The sequence below is a fragment of the Phacochoerus africanus genome, chromosome 7 (assembly GCF_016906955.1).
Source record: "Phacochoerus africanus isolate WHEZ1 chromosome 7, ROS_Pafr_v1, whole genome shotgun sequence".
Classification (NCBI taxonomy): Eukaryota; Metazoa; Chordata; class Mammalia; order Artiodactyla; family Suidae; genus Phacochoerus; species Phacochoerus africanus.
The window spans coordinates 25,580,274-25,596,603 of record NC_062550.1 but is presented as its reverse complement, the minus strand read 5'-3'; the positions used below and the strand labels follow the sequence as shown (position 1 = coordinate 25,596,603).

Sequence of the window (16,330 nt, the reverse complement as noted above, 5' to 3'; positions counted from 1 at the left end):
ATTTTCAATTTTCTTCTTTTCCTGGGCTAGAGAAATGCAGTATGATGGTCTTTCATGATGCTGGGCAGTGGCAGCAAGTCAAGTGGCCCCCACCGCAGTCAAGCACGCATTTACCCTTATACTAAGAACCATTCTGTGCCCATGCAGCCACTCTGTTTTTCACTTTTCGTACAGTATTCAATAGATTACAAGATAGTCCACACTTTATAATAAAATAGACTTTATGTTAGATGCTTTTGCCCAACTCCAGGCTATGTAAATGTTCTGAGCATGTGTAAAGTAGGGTTGGCTAAGCTATCATGTTCTGTAGATTTGATGCATTTCCTTTTTGCTTCCTCCCCCCTTTCTTTCTTTCTTTCTTTTTTTTTTTTCCGCCAGCCCGTGGCATATGGAGTTCTCAGGCCAGGGGATCAGATCCGAACTGCAGTTGTGACATATGCCACAGCTGTGGCAACACTGGCTCCTTTAACCCACTGTAACTGGGGTCAGGGGATGGAACCTGTGTTCTGGTGCTGCAGAGATGCCACTGATCCCGTTGTGTCATAGCAGGAACTCCAATGCATTTTCTCTCTCTCTTTTTTTTTTTTTTGTCTTTTTGCCATTTCTTGGGCCACTCCCTCGGCATATGGAGGTTCCCAGGCTAGGGGTCGAATCGGAGCTGTAGCCACCAGCCTATACCAGAGCCACAGCAATGTGGGATCCGAGCCGCATCTGCAACCTACACCACAGCTCACGGCAACGCCAGATGGTTAACCCACTGAGCAAGGGCAGGGACCAAACCCACAACCTCATGGTTCCTAGTCGGATTCGTTAACCACTGCGCCACGACGGGAACTCCTCTCTTTTTTTTAATGGAATTTTTATTTTTCCTTTTATGGAAGTTCCCCAGCAAGGGGTCAAATCAGAGCTGCGGCTGCTGGCCTATGCCACAACCTCAGCAACACTGGATCTGAGCCACATCTGTGACTTACACCACAGCTCCTGGAAACGCTGGATCCTCTAACCCACTGAGTGAGGCCAGGGGTCTAACTCATATCCTCACAGGCACTATGGCTCAGCGGGTTAAGAACCCAACATAGGGAGTTCCTGCTGTGGCAAAATGGGATAGATGGCATCTTGGGAGCACTGGACTTGGATTCAATGCTCTCCCCAGTGCAGTGGCTTCATTTCCACTCAGCTACGATGGGAACTCTCCCCAATGCATTTTCAAATTAAAATATTTTCAATTTGAAGGGAGTTGCCATTGTGGCTCAGCAGTTAGCAAATCTGACTAGCATCCATGAGGATGCAGGTTCGATCCCTGGCTTCGCTCAGTGGGTTAAGGATCTGGTATTGCTGTGAGCTGTGGTGTAGGCTGGCAGCTACAGCTGATTCAGCCCCTAGCCTGGGAACCTCCATATGGTGAGTGAGGCCCAAAAAGGAAAAAAATAAAATAAAACAAAAAAACTCTTTTTCAGTTTTTGATACGTTTACTGGGACATTATCCCATAGAAGTCAGAATGATCTGTATACTACATGCTAGCTCTTCTTATAATTTATTGCCTTATTCCTAGATTAGTTCTACTCATTTCTTTAAGATTTTAGGTCTTGACTCTTATCATTCTCTCCAGGAACAAGTGGAGGAAGACCTGTAGTTTCTTTCTGTTTCTGTTTTACAAATTTTTTCCTTCTTCTTTTTCTTTCTGACTTCCCTCTGCTTATTTTGTTCAATTAACTTTAATCTACTCCTTTTCTTTTGTACCTTTCCTTTTCCTTCTCTCATCTTCTCTTAGCATCTTTCATTCTTTTACTATCTTAACCCCATAGCTCTTCCTACTGTATTTTCCTATTTCAGATTCACCCTACTGTATTTTCCTATTTCAGTCATTCCTCTTTTTTCTCTTAACTCCTGTTATGCTCTCCTCCAAACAGTCCTTAAAGATCCTGGGGGAGAAGGTGTCTGAGATCCCACTGACAAGAGACAATGTGTCTGAGATCCTGCGCTGCTTCCTTATGGCGTATGGAGTGGAGCCAGCCCTCTGTGACAGCCTCCGAACACAGCCTTTTCAGGCCCAGCCACCCCAGCAGAAGGCTGCTGTCCTGGCCTTCCTTGTGCATGAGCTCAACGGCTCTACCCTCATCATCAAGTGAGGGGCTGGGGTGGGGGTGGTTATTGTGTCCCTTGATTGGAATGGGAGCGGGGAGGGGTTTAGCCATGGGTGATGTGTGTCCCGTGCCATGCTCTAGACATGCTGGCGTGACTTGGGACTGAATCTCATTTCTTCCCTGGGAGAGCCTAAACCTCTGCCATTCTTTTATCCTAGGCTCTAGGATGAAACTCCCTTTATCCTTGAGCCTCCCTTCTTTTGTGTGTGTGTTGCCACCTCTTCCTCAATATGCCATTCCCTCTTCCCCTGCAGTGAGATTGACAAGACTCTGGAGAATATGTCCAGCTACAGGAAAAACAAGTGGATTGTTGAAGGCCGGCTCCGAAGGTAGGGGTGGGACAAGAGGGTAGGGCCCAGGGAGAGGAGAGAAGGGGTAAAGGGGAAAGCATAGCCCGGACTTTTGCTTGGAACTCAAAGTCCTCAGCCCTTCTCCTGGGGTTGGGAACTTACCCCAGGGTTCAGGATTGCTTAGATTTGAGGTGTTCCTTTTGTGGCAGCATCATGTTCCTCACCACAGTTTCTTGTCATCTGTCTATCTCAAGACTGAAAACTGCTCTGGCCAAGAGAACTGGGCGACCCGAGATAGAGCTGCAGGGGCCAGAGGAAGGCCTGGGGCGGAGGCGCAGTTCTCGCATCATGGAGGAGACCAGTGGCATGGAAGAGGAAGAAGAGGAGGAGACTGCAGCTGCCGTCCATGGCCGTAGGGGTCGTAGAGATGGAGAGGTACGTGCCCAGACCAAGGAAAGTGGGAGTTGGGAGACAGATTATTTCTTTTTCTAGAATCTGATGGTTACCTTTTTCTTGGTATCCACTTGTTTCTCCAGGTTGATATCACAACATCTAGCATCCCAGAACTAGAGCGCCAGATAGAAAAACTCAGCAAGGTATTGTGCTTTTAGCTTCCCAGGAGCTGGAGATAGGGGCTGGGTGAGACTTTATCAGTTTATGAGCTGGGCCTAGATGATAGCAATTCTCTATGGAAGCTGAGGGTCACTGCCCTTTTCCCATATACTGGACAAAGTCACCACTGTCACCCTGGAAGTATTTTTTGTTTTTTGTTTTCCTTTTTCTTTTTAGGGCCATACCAGTGGCATATGGAAGTGGAAGTTCCTAGGCTAGGGGTTGAATCAGAGCTGCGGCTGCTGGCCTATGCTGCAGCCACAGCCATGCCAGATCTGAGCTGTGTCTGCGACCTACACCACATCTCACAGCAATGCTGGATCATTATTAACTCGCTGAGCCAGGCCAGAGATCAGACCCGCGTCCTTATGGATACTAGTCGGGTTCATTACCCGCTGTGCCACAACCGAACTCCTGGAAGTGTGTTTTTCATTCATCTTCCTTTTCCACTACCTACCCAGCGTCAGCTCTTCTTTCGCAAAAAGCTGCTTCACTCATCCCAGATGCTTCGGGCAGTCTCCTTGGGCCAGGACCGCTACAGACGCCGCTACTGGGTGCTGCCCTATTTGACTGGTATCTTTGTGGAAGGAACAGAAGGGAGCTTAGGTAGGTGTGTCATGGGACCCTGAATTGAGTCCTAACAGAAGTTAATTCCTTTTCCTCTGCCTGGTCATCCTGGGTTACTTTGACTTTATGAGACTTAGTAGCATAGTGGTTAAGAGCACAGGCTCTGGAATAAGACTGCCTGTCTGCCTGCTCTGCCTTTTACCAGCTCTATGCATCAGTCTTTTCATTTGTAAAATGGAGTTAATAGTAGTATGTATACATTGTAGGGCTGTTGAGAGGATTAAAATGAGTTGATGCTCTTAGAATAATGCTTACTATATAGCTAGTTGTCAATAAATGTTAGCTTATGATTATGCTGATGATGATTACCTGGAAGATAGTGTTTCTTTACCAGATACTATGTTCACTGGCATGTAAGCTTTCCCAGTGGAATCTCAAAAGGTGGGGGAATCAAGTCCAAGAGGAAAAGAAAGTATATGTCCTGTGTTTGTATTCTCTTTCCTCCTTATATATCAGTGTATGTCTTATGCTCTTCACTTTTCTTTACAGTTCCTGAGGATGTGATAAAGCAGGAAACTGACTCCTTAAAAGTGGCAACCCATTCATCACCCAGCCCAGCCCCCTTCTCTCTGAAGAGGGAGTTAACTGGCTCCAGTACCTCTGCCAATTCTCCTGCCCGGGCCCGAGGCCGGCCTCGGAAAACTAAACCTGGGTCTTTGCAACCTAGGCACCTGAAATCTTCTGCTAAGGGTCAAGGTTCAGAACCACCTCAGGCCCAGCTTCAGCCTGAGACTCAGCTCCATCCTCAGTTTCAGGCTCATCTGCAGCCCCAGCCCCAACCCCAGCCCCTGTCCCATCCTCACTCTCATAATGGGTTCCTGGAGCCTGAAGGCTCCCCTCTGGTTCTGGGTCAGAGCCAGCATGACCTCAGCCAGTCAGCCTTCCTGTCTTGGCTGAGCCAGACTCAGAGCCATGGCTCCCTGCTCAGCAGCTCGGTCCTCACACCTGATAGCAGCCCTGGAAAACTGGACCCGACCCCATCACAGCCCCCAGAGGAGCCAGAACCTGATGAGGCAGAAGCCAGTCCTGACACTCAAGCTCCCTGGTTTAGCTTCTCAACCCAGATTCCATGCAATGCTGCCCCTACACCACCCCCTGCAGTTTCTGAGGACCAGCCCACTCCTTCCCCTCAGCTGCCTGCCTTCTCCAAGCCAGTAAGTAGCCAGTATTAGTGGTGTGCACTTGTCTTCATGTTGCCACAGGCTTTTTGCCACCTGGCTGTGGACTGTTGCTGAAGTTGGGGGAAGGAATGGGGCCATTGGGGTCCTTTAAACATGAAAACACCCTCATCTTATGTTTCATCTCATTCACAGGTGAATAGACCCAGTGCTGCCAACTCCCATAATCCGGTACAGCTCTGTTCCACTCCCTTGCCGGGTGTGACTCCAAAAAGGCGAATGGGGGACCCTGGAGAAATACCACAGAGCCACACAGGGCTGGGACAGCCAAAACGGAGAGGGAGACCCCCTAGTAAGTTCTTCAAACAGATGGAGCAGCGTTACCTAACCCAGCTGACAGCTCAGCCTGTCCCCTCCGGTGAGTGACCTTGGGTTGGAATGGGGTGATGATAGAGGAAGTGGCATCAGATACAGGCTGTGTGACTCATAGCTGGTTCGCACTCCCTGCCCTACACACATAAACCATGTTCACAGAGATGCACTCTGGCTGGTGGTGGATCCGAGATCCTGAGACATTGGATGCTACGCTCAAGGCCCTGCACCCCCGAGGCATCCGAGAGAAGGCACTTCACAAACACCTGAACAAGCACAGGGACTTCTTACAAGAAGTCTGCCTACGGCCCTCCACTGGTAAGATAAATTTCTGACAGCCTGAGCTAAAGAGCTGCTACTGTGGACAATGAACAGCCTGAAACTTCCCTTTGCCTTTTGTCTTCTCAGACCCCATCTTTGAGCCTAGTCAGCTACCTGCCTTTCAAGAAGGGATCATGAGCTGGTCCCCCAAAGAGAAGACATATGAAACAGACCTAGCTGTGCTTCAGTGGGTAGAGGAACTGGAACAGCGGGTTATCCTGTCTGATCTGCAGATTCGGGTACACTAGGGCTGGCACTGGGTAGGGGGTTGTTGAGGAGAGTGTGTTAATCTCTTTACCCTATTAGGAAAAACCTGGGATTCCCACTTCACAGGTGACCTCCTGTGACCCTAAATGGGTCACATTTTTTCCTATGCTTAATGTTCTTCCTTTATAATGAGTTTTATGCCTCTCTTCCATCTGCAGGGCTGGACATGTCCCAGCCCAGACTCTATTCGTGAAGACCTGGCCTACTGTGAGCATCTACCCGACTACCAGGAAGACATCACCTGGCGAGGTCGAGGCAAGGAAGGACTGGCACCCCAGCGTAAAACCACCAACCCCCTGGACCTGGCAGTGATGCGACTCGCTGCCCTGGAGCAGAATGTAGAGCGGCGGTACCTGCGGGAGCCCCTCTGGCCAGCTCATGAGGTTGTGCTGGAGAAGGCCCTGCTCAGCACACCCAGTGGTGCCCCCCAGTGTACCACTACAGAGATGTGAGTGCCACCACCCCCGTTCCGGGTCTTAGGGAGAAGGAGTAAATTTAATGGATCCTGCTCCTCATCCAGAAAAATCACCACTTTTCCCCACCAGATCATATGAGATCACCCCTCGCATTCGAGCCTGGCGCCAAACGCTAGAGCGGTGCCGGAGTGCGGCCCAGGTGTGCTTGTGCCTGGCCCAGCTGGAGAGGTCCATTGCCTGGGAGAAGTCCGTCAACAAAGTGGTAAGAGGCCTGGGGAGCCTGAGGAGACAGCCAGCTGGGGAGGGTGGGGTCACTGGCAGGCAGAGACTTGAGGGCTCACTTGGCCTCCTCCCAACCTTGGTCTAGACCTGTCTAGTCTGCCGGAAGGGTGACAACGATGAGTTTCTTCTACTTTGTGATGGATGTGACCGTGGCTGCCATATTTACTGTCATCGGCCCAAGATGGAGGCTGTCCCAGAAGGAGACTGGTTCTGTGCTGTCTGTTTGTCCCAGGTAAGCCTTCTGCTCTCTCAGTCCACTCCCAAGCACAAGACAGATTTTCTTTCTTAGCCCATTTACCACCAGTCCTACAGCTAATGCTTCTTACCATGCCTTCAGTCTCTCCTGCGAAAGGGCTCCAGTCTAACTGCTAGGAGACTATAACCTCACTTGCTTTCCTCTGTAACATGGGAATGGTTGCATTTTCCCTTTTACCCATTTTACTGGGTTATGTGAATAAATTCATAGGTGGCTTTTATGCATGAAAATATCTTGAAGCCTGAATCACTTAGATAAGTGATTGTAATAAAGTGGAGGGCAAGCCGAGTACATCTCCACCTGTTGCCGATCTCACCTTTTTCTTATCCTCAGCAGGTAGAGGGAGAATTGACTCAAAAGCCTGGTTTCCCAAAACGAGGCCAAAAGCGGAAGAGTAGTTATATGCTGACCTTCCCAGAGGGTGACGGCCGCCGGCGCCGACTACTGTCAAGGGGCCGAGAAAGCCCAGCAGTGCCTCGGTACTCAGAAGAAGGGCTCTCCCCCGCTAAGCGGCGGCGACTCTCCATGCGGAACCACCACAGCGATCTCACATTTTGCGAGTGAGTTGAGTGATTTCTGGGAACCGCTGGCTTTACCTTTGCCAGGGTCCAGTCCATGTGGAGGGTCCAGTGTGACCGCTTCCTGTAATGCAGTCCTCACTGGCTCTCTCCTAACAGGATCATCTTGATGGAGATGGAGTCCCATGATGCAGCCTGGCCTTTCCTGGAGCCTGTGAACCCACGATTGGTGAGTGGGTACCGGCGCATCATCAAAAACCCTATGGATTTTTCCACCATGCGAGAGCGGCTGCTGCGGGGAGGGTAAGTAGACATCAGCAACCTCTCGGCTCTTCTGTCACTGCCATGACTTGTCCCTAACTCACAGATCTGCCTCTACCCCTGCCCAGGTACACCAGCTCAGAGGAGTTTGCGGCTGATGCACTCCTAGTCTTTGACAACTGCCAGACCTTCAACGAGGATGACTCTGAAGTGGGCAAGGCTGGGCATATCATGCGCCGCTTCTTTGAGAGCCGCTGGGAGGAATTTTATCAGGGAAAACAGGCCAAGCTGTGAGGCAAGGGAGGTGGGTGTCACCTTGTGGCATCACCCCCTGCCCCCAAACAAACCAACCCTGCCATTCTCACCTGCTGATGCTGCCCTGGGTCCAGACTCAAGTCAGAGGTAGAACCCTGGTTTTTGACCCTACCCTTGGCAGCGCTCTACATCTTATCCCTCCACCCCTTTATCCCTTTCCTCCTCTTGTTCCTCAAATACGAGGGGCAGAGATGAGGTCCTTCTGGACTGAAAGCCAAAAAAAAGAAAAAATAATTTGTTTTATTTCCTAATTTAAAAAGAGGAGGAAGAAAGAAGTCCCTCCTTCCTCCTCTCAGCTTCCTCACCTTCCCTGTACGTGCCCCAGCATTCTGGGGCTATTTAACAATAGCAATAGTTCTAGTGAATGTGTGAAACCGAGAAACACTCTGTACTGTGTGTGGACCCGCAGTGACGGCCAGTAAAGTGGACTTAACTCCCAAGTGTGTCGAGCCGGACACCGGGCCCTGAACATGCTGCTTCCATGTTCAGTCCCTCCCCTGCTTCGTTCTTTCTCTCAATTTTTCCTTTTCCCTCTCTCATCCTTTTCAGATTTTCTCTCACCCAATAATGTAAAACTATTGTGTACGGGTTCCTCCATCCTTTTCCCCTCAATCTTTTTTCCCTTCAAAGGAAAAAAAATGTTCAGAGGTCCCTGTCTTTCTCTCTAGCCTCATCTTCCTGCCAATAGTTTGCCCCTCTATAATGTTGGATACTCCTCACATGCTGAGTTTCTGGCCTTTTCTGACACTCAGCAAACTGGGGAGAGGGCAGGGAGGCACCCTGGACCTTGGGCCTTCCAGCCTCCTTCCCCACCTCTTACCCAAACCTCCCTCTTGGGAACTCCTCAGGGACAACTACTGCTGAGTTTGGGCACACCCCCACGGTGGAGGCCAGGTAGCAATAGACTGGCCTCAGAGAGAGAGAGGTGTGTGTATGTGTGAGTGTGAGGGAGAGAGGATGCTGTGATTGTGCCCCTGTATTGTTCAGTGGCATCTATTCAGTTTCCCCAAGTTATCTGTTTTTTTATTCCCACCTTTCCCCTTGTTTCAGTCCATCACTTTGGGAAACCACAGGAACAGTTTTTCTGGGTACAAGGCTGTGTCTCTCCCCTCTCTCCCAGTCACTTCTGTTCCAGCCTCTTCAAACTGTGCCGTCTTTCAGTAAGAACTCCCTCTCCTTTCAGTTGCTCTGAGTCTTGAGCTTTTGCAGGGAGAGGGGTAGAACTGGATCCTTTCCTAATTCCATGAGCTTGTGTGGGTTTAGTTGTGCTTTCCTTCCCTTAGCTACTTCCTATCTTGGGACCCTTTCCCCAGTAGCAGAGACCCCAGAGCACAAGAGAGTAGGGAGGAGGGGTTCTGGGTCCACCGCTGCCCTACACCTGACTCTGCCCAAGTTAAGCCCCAACATGGGAGAGGAAAGCTGCTAACTCCCAGCTACAGCCATGGGCCCCTGGCCCCCTGCTCTCCTGCTCAGCAGAGCCCCTCCCATCAGAGATTACGGGTACTTGCACTGGGGAGGTGGCTGCTGGCTGGCCCAAGCAGAGAGCTGAGGCATCCAAGAAATGTTCCATTGGTGGGAGAGGAGGTGTGAGGTGAGATGGAGCATTCCTTGTACTTCTGGCAGCACTGAATAGCCACTGAAGGGGGTTGGGGGGCAGAGTAGGTCCTGGGGCAACCCCTTTCTTATTCCCTCATGCCCCTTCTCCCCCATAGCCTATTTCTAAAGTCGCCTTTTCTGTCAGATAAACCTCAAAACTTAATTTTATTTGAGATTTTTTTTTTGCTTTTAAATAAGAGGTGGATTGAAGAATATTTGAATTGACTTTATATTATGCATAAATATTTATATTTTATCTAAATAACTGCTCTGTAACAAACTTTGTGTTAGTCAAACATTTGGAACTGTTAGAGTGGGGTGGGGGGCTGTTTTTCCCCATGGCAGTATTCCCCTAGTATTTAGATTTATTTTACTGTTGGAGGTTAGGTACACGGGGGAGTGAAACCTCAATTGTTCCTGCTTTGTGTTCCTCTCCTAGCTCCATCTGTTTCCCTAGGGACCAGGCACTCTTAAGGTGGGGTGGAGTCCTAGCCTCAGTTTGAAGTGGGGGGGCTGAAGGGGGGGTGGGGGTAGGGCATGATCAAAGGGGCCATTTCTCACTTTTCTTTCCTCATCTTCCGCTGCCCCTTGAGCTAGATGGATTTTCTCCTCTTGACGAGAGTATTTAATAGGGAAGGCAGGTTAAAAAAGTAAATAAAACCCACCCCCTGCCCATTTGTTTCCCTTCCCCCATCAGTCTGGTAACAGGAAGAAACCACACCATCAACACCAAGTTTCCATGTTCCTTTTACAACAAAAGGGACTTGACTTTTTATATAACCAAATGTGGTGTTTTAGTGACTTTTTGATAATGTACAGTTTTTTGTGAATTTAAATTTATTTCTTTCTATATTTTTAGGACCAATCTCATTTTTAATAAGGTTTAAAAAAGGAAAAAAAAAAGTCTAGAGAAAAAAATTCCTGTTTTTGCCATGTGATGTTCCACAAGTGCAGCTGTAGAAAAGTGCTTGTCAGTTGAATAAAAACCACATTTGATAGAGATTCAAAAGACTCTGTGTAATTTATCTTCCTTCAGCATAGGTTCTCATACTTGCCTAGGGGAAGACTGCGTGAGGATGACGGGTTTGATGTACAAGACAGCAGGCAGTGGTGCAGTATGCCCCTAAACTCCAAGGTTTATCCCTAAATTTCCAAGCTTGGCTCTTCCTGTGCAGGAGGCATACAAGGCAGAATTTCTGCTTATGTGGATCGAACAGGTGCTCCTGGCCAAGGCGTTAGAACAAGGAATTCAAGCATGCCCAATACCTGCCCTGTGAGACGTGGCTGTGGCTTCCTGTGTTCTCACTGTAGCAGATATAGTGCCCATCACCACTTTCCACCCAGGATAAGACACCAGGAGGTAGACTTTCGTGTTTTATTTCAGAGTAAAAGTTGAGAGAAGATAAAGCTATACCAAATTGTAGGCAAAGAACATGAGAATACCAAGAGTCAGAAAAAGAACAATGGGTGACATTGGCATAGACATGGCAGGAGTTATAAAACTAGTAAACTCTGGATAAAGGAACAAAAACTACAAAATGTGCGTTTGAGTCTAAATCAAACTTGCTGTCCAAGGTAGTAAGTGCATGCGAGAGAGCAGTCAAAAAAAGGTGTGTGTTGGGATGTGGGCACCAGTAATTGAGGGAGAACTTTCTTTACTTAGGCTAGGAAAGCTTATCACCCTCCAGACTGGAGGTTTTGTTTTGGTGACAAATTAAACTAATGAATAGGTGGAGAAGGAACATCTCCGCTTTCAGCCCTGAGTGCATGCTTACCTTCTCAGCGGAATGACAGCCACTAACTGGCCAACTCTCTCAGCCTCTCAGGTTCTGAGCTCTGCTCCAGTGTCATTGTTCCTGGGGGTGCCTTCTAAGCGTTAGTTAATATCCTAGGTAGTCATTACTTGGCCTACCCTACCCCCTGGCCTACCACAGCAAAACCTAACTGAAGAGTCTACACTATTCTGGAGTGATAAATGAGGTAAAAATCTCGTAAGATATTTCAGAAGTAGAAATAACCAAAAGAGGAGTCCCTGTCGTGGCACAGCATAAACAATCCAACTAGGAACCATGAGGTTGCGGGCTCCATCCCTGGCCTCGCTCAGTGGGCGTTGCCGTGAGCTGTGGTGTAGTTGCAGACGTGGCTTGGATCTGGCGTTGCTGTGGCTCTGGCATAGGCCAGCAGCTGAAGCTCCAATTAGACCCCTAGCCTGGGAACCTCCATACGCCATGCGTGCAGCCCTAAAAAGACAAAAAGACAAAAAAAAAAAAAAGACTGACAAAGTTAATGGAATAAAAAATTATTTAATCTTAAATGCACTCATGAAATAGGGCATGGGTTTGTAGCAGTGATTAAAAAAAATAATAATAACCAAAAGAGTTCTTACATTTGACTATGAGCCCTTTCTAGCCCCCAGCTTCCTAACCCTCATGAAGGGAAAAACAGAGTAAAGGAAGGAAAGAGTAAACCAGGTGCTTGTGCCCTTGTTGAACTGTAACACTGTGAGGTAGATCTGTATGTAACAAGGACAAGGACGATCTGGGGATGTGTCTGGAGAATGAAGGTTTATTCAAAATGGAAGTGGATAGGCCAGAGAGAAGGAACAGTGCTAAGTGGGGTGAGCTGGCACCTAGCTTTCTCATTACTATAGTTGGGGACCACCCCTAGGGAGGTACAGCATTGAGCAAAGGTGGGAATGGTGATAGAGCTCACAGGCCTGTCTCAGTTGCTGCAGGAAGACCATTCTACGAAAGGAATGGGTGAAGCTGAGTAAACCTGAGGGTTCAATAATGCTTGGAAGGGCCTAAAGTGTAGGTAGCACAGAAATGGAGTAGTTAGTTTAAGAGGGAATGAGGAAGGATTAGTGTGATAAGGCACAAGATTTAAGAGCTAGTCCTTACAGACTGACTTTCATAATAACCCACCCTCTCTGAGCCGATCTAGCAGAGTCTGGGGACAGGTTTAGTTAGACCTGGTCTCCCAGGCAGAGGTCAAAGCAGCCCTCTCATAAATGCAATGCTGCTGCTCTCCCAGAAGGTGGGGCAAGTACACAAGAGAGCAGATTTCCGCCCCCTCATAGATTCTACTGTCGGGATCCCCGGATCCCTGCAACATTCTATTCCAGGAAGGGTTCTCACTGCGCCTTTTTGGAGTGGGCCCCCAAAAGGATGACACTCAAGTGGCAGAGAATGAGCACTGCAGACACTGAAGGGCCGAATGAGCTCAGTGATGAGTCAGGAAAGGAAGAATGGAACTGGGCTGAGGTGGCCCAATGTGAGGGAGGTTGGTAGGGCAGCAAAGGCTAGTCGTCACCCTCAGTGCAAGTAATGTCCCCTGCGAACCCCATCTGTTACTGACAAGGGCTATTTATTACTTCTTCAGAGGTACCAGGCTTCCTAGTCTGGGCGGCTCTTCAAATTCTTTGGTTAAAAACACTCTTTAAAAACAGCATGTCTCTCCATCATCATTTCCACATCTTCCCTAACCTCGACCTACATCCTCTTCCAAAAAGTCTAATTAGCCTCAGGGTTGAGTGTCATCTCAGAGTTGAGAAGGGAACAGTAATAGCACTAGTATGAGATGGGACAAACAGGCTCTGAGCCTAGTAAAGGAATACATCATCTGAGAAAGGGATTCTGATACATTCTATTTGACTGAAAATAGAAAAACACAAAGTACTAGAATATTTTAAGACTGTTGTGAGCATCTGTAATGAGTGGGGGTGAAATGTGAAGTACAGAGAGGGTATGACCTGGGCTCCAAGAAGACAGGGCTTATGATGTTGGGGGCGGGGGGTGGATTTTTGCCTGCATCTGTGGCATGAAAAGATTCCCAGGCCAGGGATCAAACCTGTGCCTCAGTTGCAACAGCTGTGGCAATGCTGACTCCTTAACCTGCTATACCAAGTGGGTACTTCACATCCACAGTGCTTAAAGAGCCCAGCTCTAGGCTGTGAGCTTGAAGGCTACTCTCCACGATTACTCTTCCACCACTGCACTATTTCATGAGGAAAAAAGTATCCCTCATTCCTCCTCTCCTTTCTCCAATCACTCACCCATGTTAAGAATTGTTAAAAATGAACTTAAAGGAAGCTCCCTTGTGGCAGAGTGGGTTAAGGGTTTGGTGGTGTCACTGCTGTGGTGCAAGTTCGATCCCTGGCCTGGGAACTTCCACATGCCATGGGTGCAGCCAAAAAAAAAGAACAACTAGGGGAAAAATATGAGTGTAACCCCAAAATACCCAAATGAAATTCCACGATGCCATGAACCACTTCAAAAATAACTTCAGGCTCTCCATCATTTCCCATGCCCAAGCCTGCCCAAACCAGAACTCCTAACAGAATCCATTATGCAGATTCACATGAAGAGAACACACAAAAAGTAACTTCGGAATTGTAAAACAAAGAAAACCACAGCCATATAAACATTTAAATATGGAGAAAGTAGACAGAACTAGGAATTCTGGAAGGCAGAGGAGGGGCAGCAGTGATATGAACAGTTTCTACACATAAAAGGTCCTAATTTCACTAAACCTAGCAAAGCAAGGCTTCCCCAAACTACTATGGATTAAGTGACTAGGATTCTAGATTCTTCTCCTTTTCTTCAAGGCCACTGCAAGAAATCTATGGGCTTCACTAAGGGCTAGAGACAGCTCAGAAACAAGAGCTACCTGCCCAGACAAACCCTTCTAGAAGGTTACTGGGCGTGGGGCCGTTTGACATTAGGGAAATCCTCAGATTGGAGGTACCCATGAGAAAATTAATGGCGGCGATTTTGTCCTTTACACTTTTTGTCCTACATATTGTTCCCAAGCCCTGCCCCAGGGATGTACAAAAGGACACTTGAGGCACAGGGACTCTCAACTCTGGGGTGGGTGGAGGGAAGGGAAAGTGGGGCCCAAGCTCAATGTACAACTGATACCACAGCTTCTTCCCACCCAGCATCATCGCCCTCTCCCTCCAGCCGGCCTCATGGAAGGCCCTGGTGCTCTGTACTCCATCACCCAGCTTTCTGTCTGACTGACTGGAGGAAAGGCACCTGACCTTGACGTGAAGGGGAGCAGAACTCTCCTTTCAGTATAGAAGGGATGACTGGGAAGAGACGGCACAAGATCTTATTTTCTAGAAGATGGGCACAAGTTTCCTCCTACCTGTCTCCATGTGCAGAGTCAGGTCTTGGAGGAGACGGAGTTAAAGAGCAAAACAGAGCCTTTTTGGGGGAAGGACTCCTGACCATGTAGATAGTGAAAAGGGATTTACAGACCTTTTCTATCCTAGCTCCCTGGAAAAGGGGCCCAAACACACCAGGGCAGGTTGCTCTGGACAATTAACAAAGAGCTCTGTCCTCTCCTGCCCTGCACAGCACCCACCGAACAGTCCCCACCCTGACAGCTCTGAGTGTGTGTGTGCCTGTGGCATGTGCACAACGGCACAAACTTTTCAAAGAAGCTCTTGCTGTACGCAGAGGTGCCAAGCTCAAAGCCTGGGGTAAATTCAAGGACCTCAGTCCGTCCCTCTCAACCAGCTGCCTGGGTGTGAAAGGGATGTGTGTCCAGGACTAGGATGGGAATTTACCTGTCCTCTGGTACGGGAGGCAGGGACAACATTTCTACTCAGGATTTCTCAACCTTGTCACTACTGACATTTTGAGCCAGAAGATTCTTTGCTGGGAGGTGGGGCTCTCTGAGCACTGCAGGATGTTTAGCAGCACCTCTGATCTCCAGCAAGTAGCACACAGCCTCCACGCTCAGGCATGACAATCAAAAATGTCTCCAGAGATTGCCAAATGGCCTCAGGGGACAAAACGACCTCCTTCGGAATCACTGGTCTAGAGGGGAAGCAGCTGACCCTCCGCAGAGGGGAACCTAAGTGGATTCAGCAAGGTCACAAATGCAAAGGCTCTAAGCACAGCAATGTGTGACAGGGAAGAGAAAGGCCCTGAGACCCAGGGCAGAAAAGATCCTCCAGGAAGCAGAAAAGCAGATATTCCCAAAAAGCTGAGGCCAGAGAAGACCTTTCCTCAGAGGGTGCTGGCCTCGGCAGTGAGAAGAAGAAGTTACTAGGTCCATTCCTCTGGAACTCGCCAGGGAAAACCTAGTCTTCATCTGTATTTGGATCAAGGATGGCTTCTAGAGGCAGGGCAGAGGGAGGAAAAGCCCCTCCCAGCCTGCTGAGTGTTCTACCTTGTTCCTTGCCCAGCCCCCTAGACTTCCATATGAAATTTCATTCAAAAGAAATTCACAAAATTAAAAACTGTAAAGCAGCAGAGTAGGCAGGTTTTGCTATATGAAAAAGAGAAAAAGAACAATCTCGAACAGAAAAAGAAGGCATAAAATGTGTGTGAAGAAGAGATGGGATGTGTGAGCTAAGAGTTTTATGAAACAAGATTTTAAAAGTCTGCATATTTTCTTACACCCCCCCCCGCCAAAAGTCATTAACTAAACTTAGTCAGAAGGGCTCACAGTCGACTCTTTCATCAATGTTCTAGCACCACACCTTTCCTTTCCTTTTTAAAAAGTAACAATTTTTTAAAATGCCTTCCCAAATAAGTCTAATACATCAAAAACTATTTTTCATAAAGATGAGAAGAAGCTCCAGGCACCATGTCTCTTTGGGGTACGGAAAAGAGTATATTGCAGTTAAAAACAAAACATAAAACTTTCTTCACAAAAGAAAAAAGTTCTTTTGATCTCCTTGACTATAAGACACACAAAAGTGACAGCTGCCCCAGGCTCCACCAGGAGCAGAAGAAGAACAGAGGGCAGGAGAGCAGAGATTTCTTTTTCCAGGCCCAGGCCTGTGAACACCGATGGCCAAGTGTTAGTCCTCAGCAGGGCCCACAGAGGGGCTCTATTCCTGGGCAGCCCTCTGGAGTCCGGAGCATCAGCCTCTCCAAGAATTCATTTGCATTCAACAAAGATGGGGAGGGAAATCCTA

At 48.3% G+C, this 16,330-nt stretch overlaps 2 protein-coding genes across 8 annotated transcripts in view; one reads left to right on the top strand and one right to left on the bottom strand.

The window, feature by feature from the left end:
- The window catches only part of BAZ2A (bromodomain adjacent to zinc finger domain 2A), a 49,881-nt gene extending 39,483 nt beyond the window's left edge, over positions 1–10,398 (top strand). For 5 of the 6 annotated variants that reach the window (XM_047786951.1, XM_047786953.1, XM_047786954.1 and 2 more), the window contains 15 exons: positions 1,912–2,126; positions 2,400–2,474; positions 2,690–2,870; positions 2,972–3,031; positions 3,509–3,653; positions 4,164–4,828; positions 4,988–5,210; positions 5,327–5,482; positions 5,573–5,724; positions 5,911–6,200; positions 6,298–6,430; positions 6,536–6,682; positions 7,040–7,266; positions 7,384–7,527; positions 7,614–10,398. In XM_047786951.1, the coding sequence (XP_047642907.1) occupies positions 1,912–2,126; positions 2,400–2,474; positions 2,690–2,870; positions 2,972–3,031; positions 3,509–3,653; positions 4,164–4,828; positions 4,988–5,210; positions 5,327–5,482; positions 5,573–5,724; positions 5,911–6,200; positions 6,298–6,430; positions 6,536–6,682; positions 7,040–7,266; positions 7,384–7,527; positions 7,614–7,779 (2,979 nt within the window). In that variant the 3' untranslated portion in view covers positions 7,780–10,398. The remainder of the gene's footprint in view (positions 1–1,911; positions 2,127–2,399; positions 2,475–2,689; positions 2,871–2,971; positions 3,032–3,508; positions 3,654–4,163; positions 4,829–4,987; positions 5,211–5,326; positions 5,483–5,572; positions 5,725–5,910; positions 6,201–6,297; positions 6,431–6,535; positions 6,683–7,039; positions 7,267–7,383; positions 7,528–7,613) is intronic. The other variant, XM_047786950.1, reaches the window with a different exon arrangement.
- Positions 10,399–11,683: 1,285 nt separating this feature from the next.
- Positions 11,684–16,330, bottom strand: part of RBMS2 (RNA binding motif single stranded interacting protein 2) — a 65,051-nt gene continuing 60,404 nt past the window's right edge. For both annotated transcript variants that reach the window (XM_047786947.1, XM_047786948.1), the window contains one exon: positions 11,684–16,327. The gene's annotated coding sequence lies outside the window, so the exon portion shown is untranslated. The remainder of the gene's footprint in view (positions 16,328–16,330) is intronic.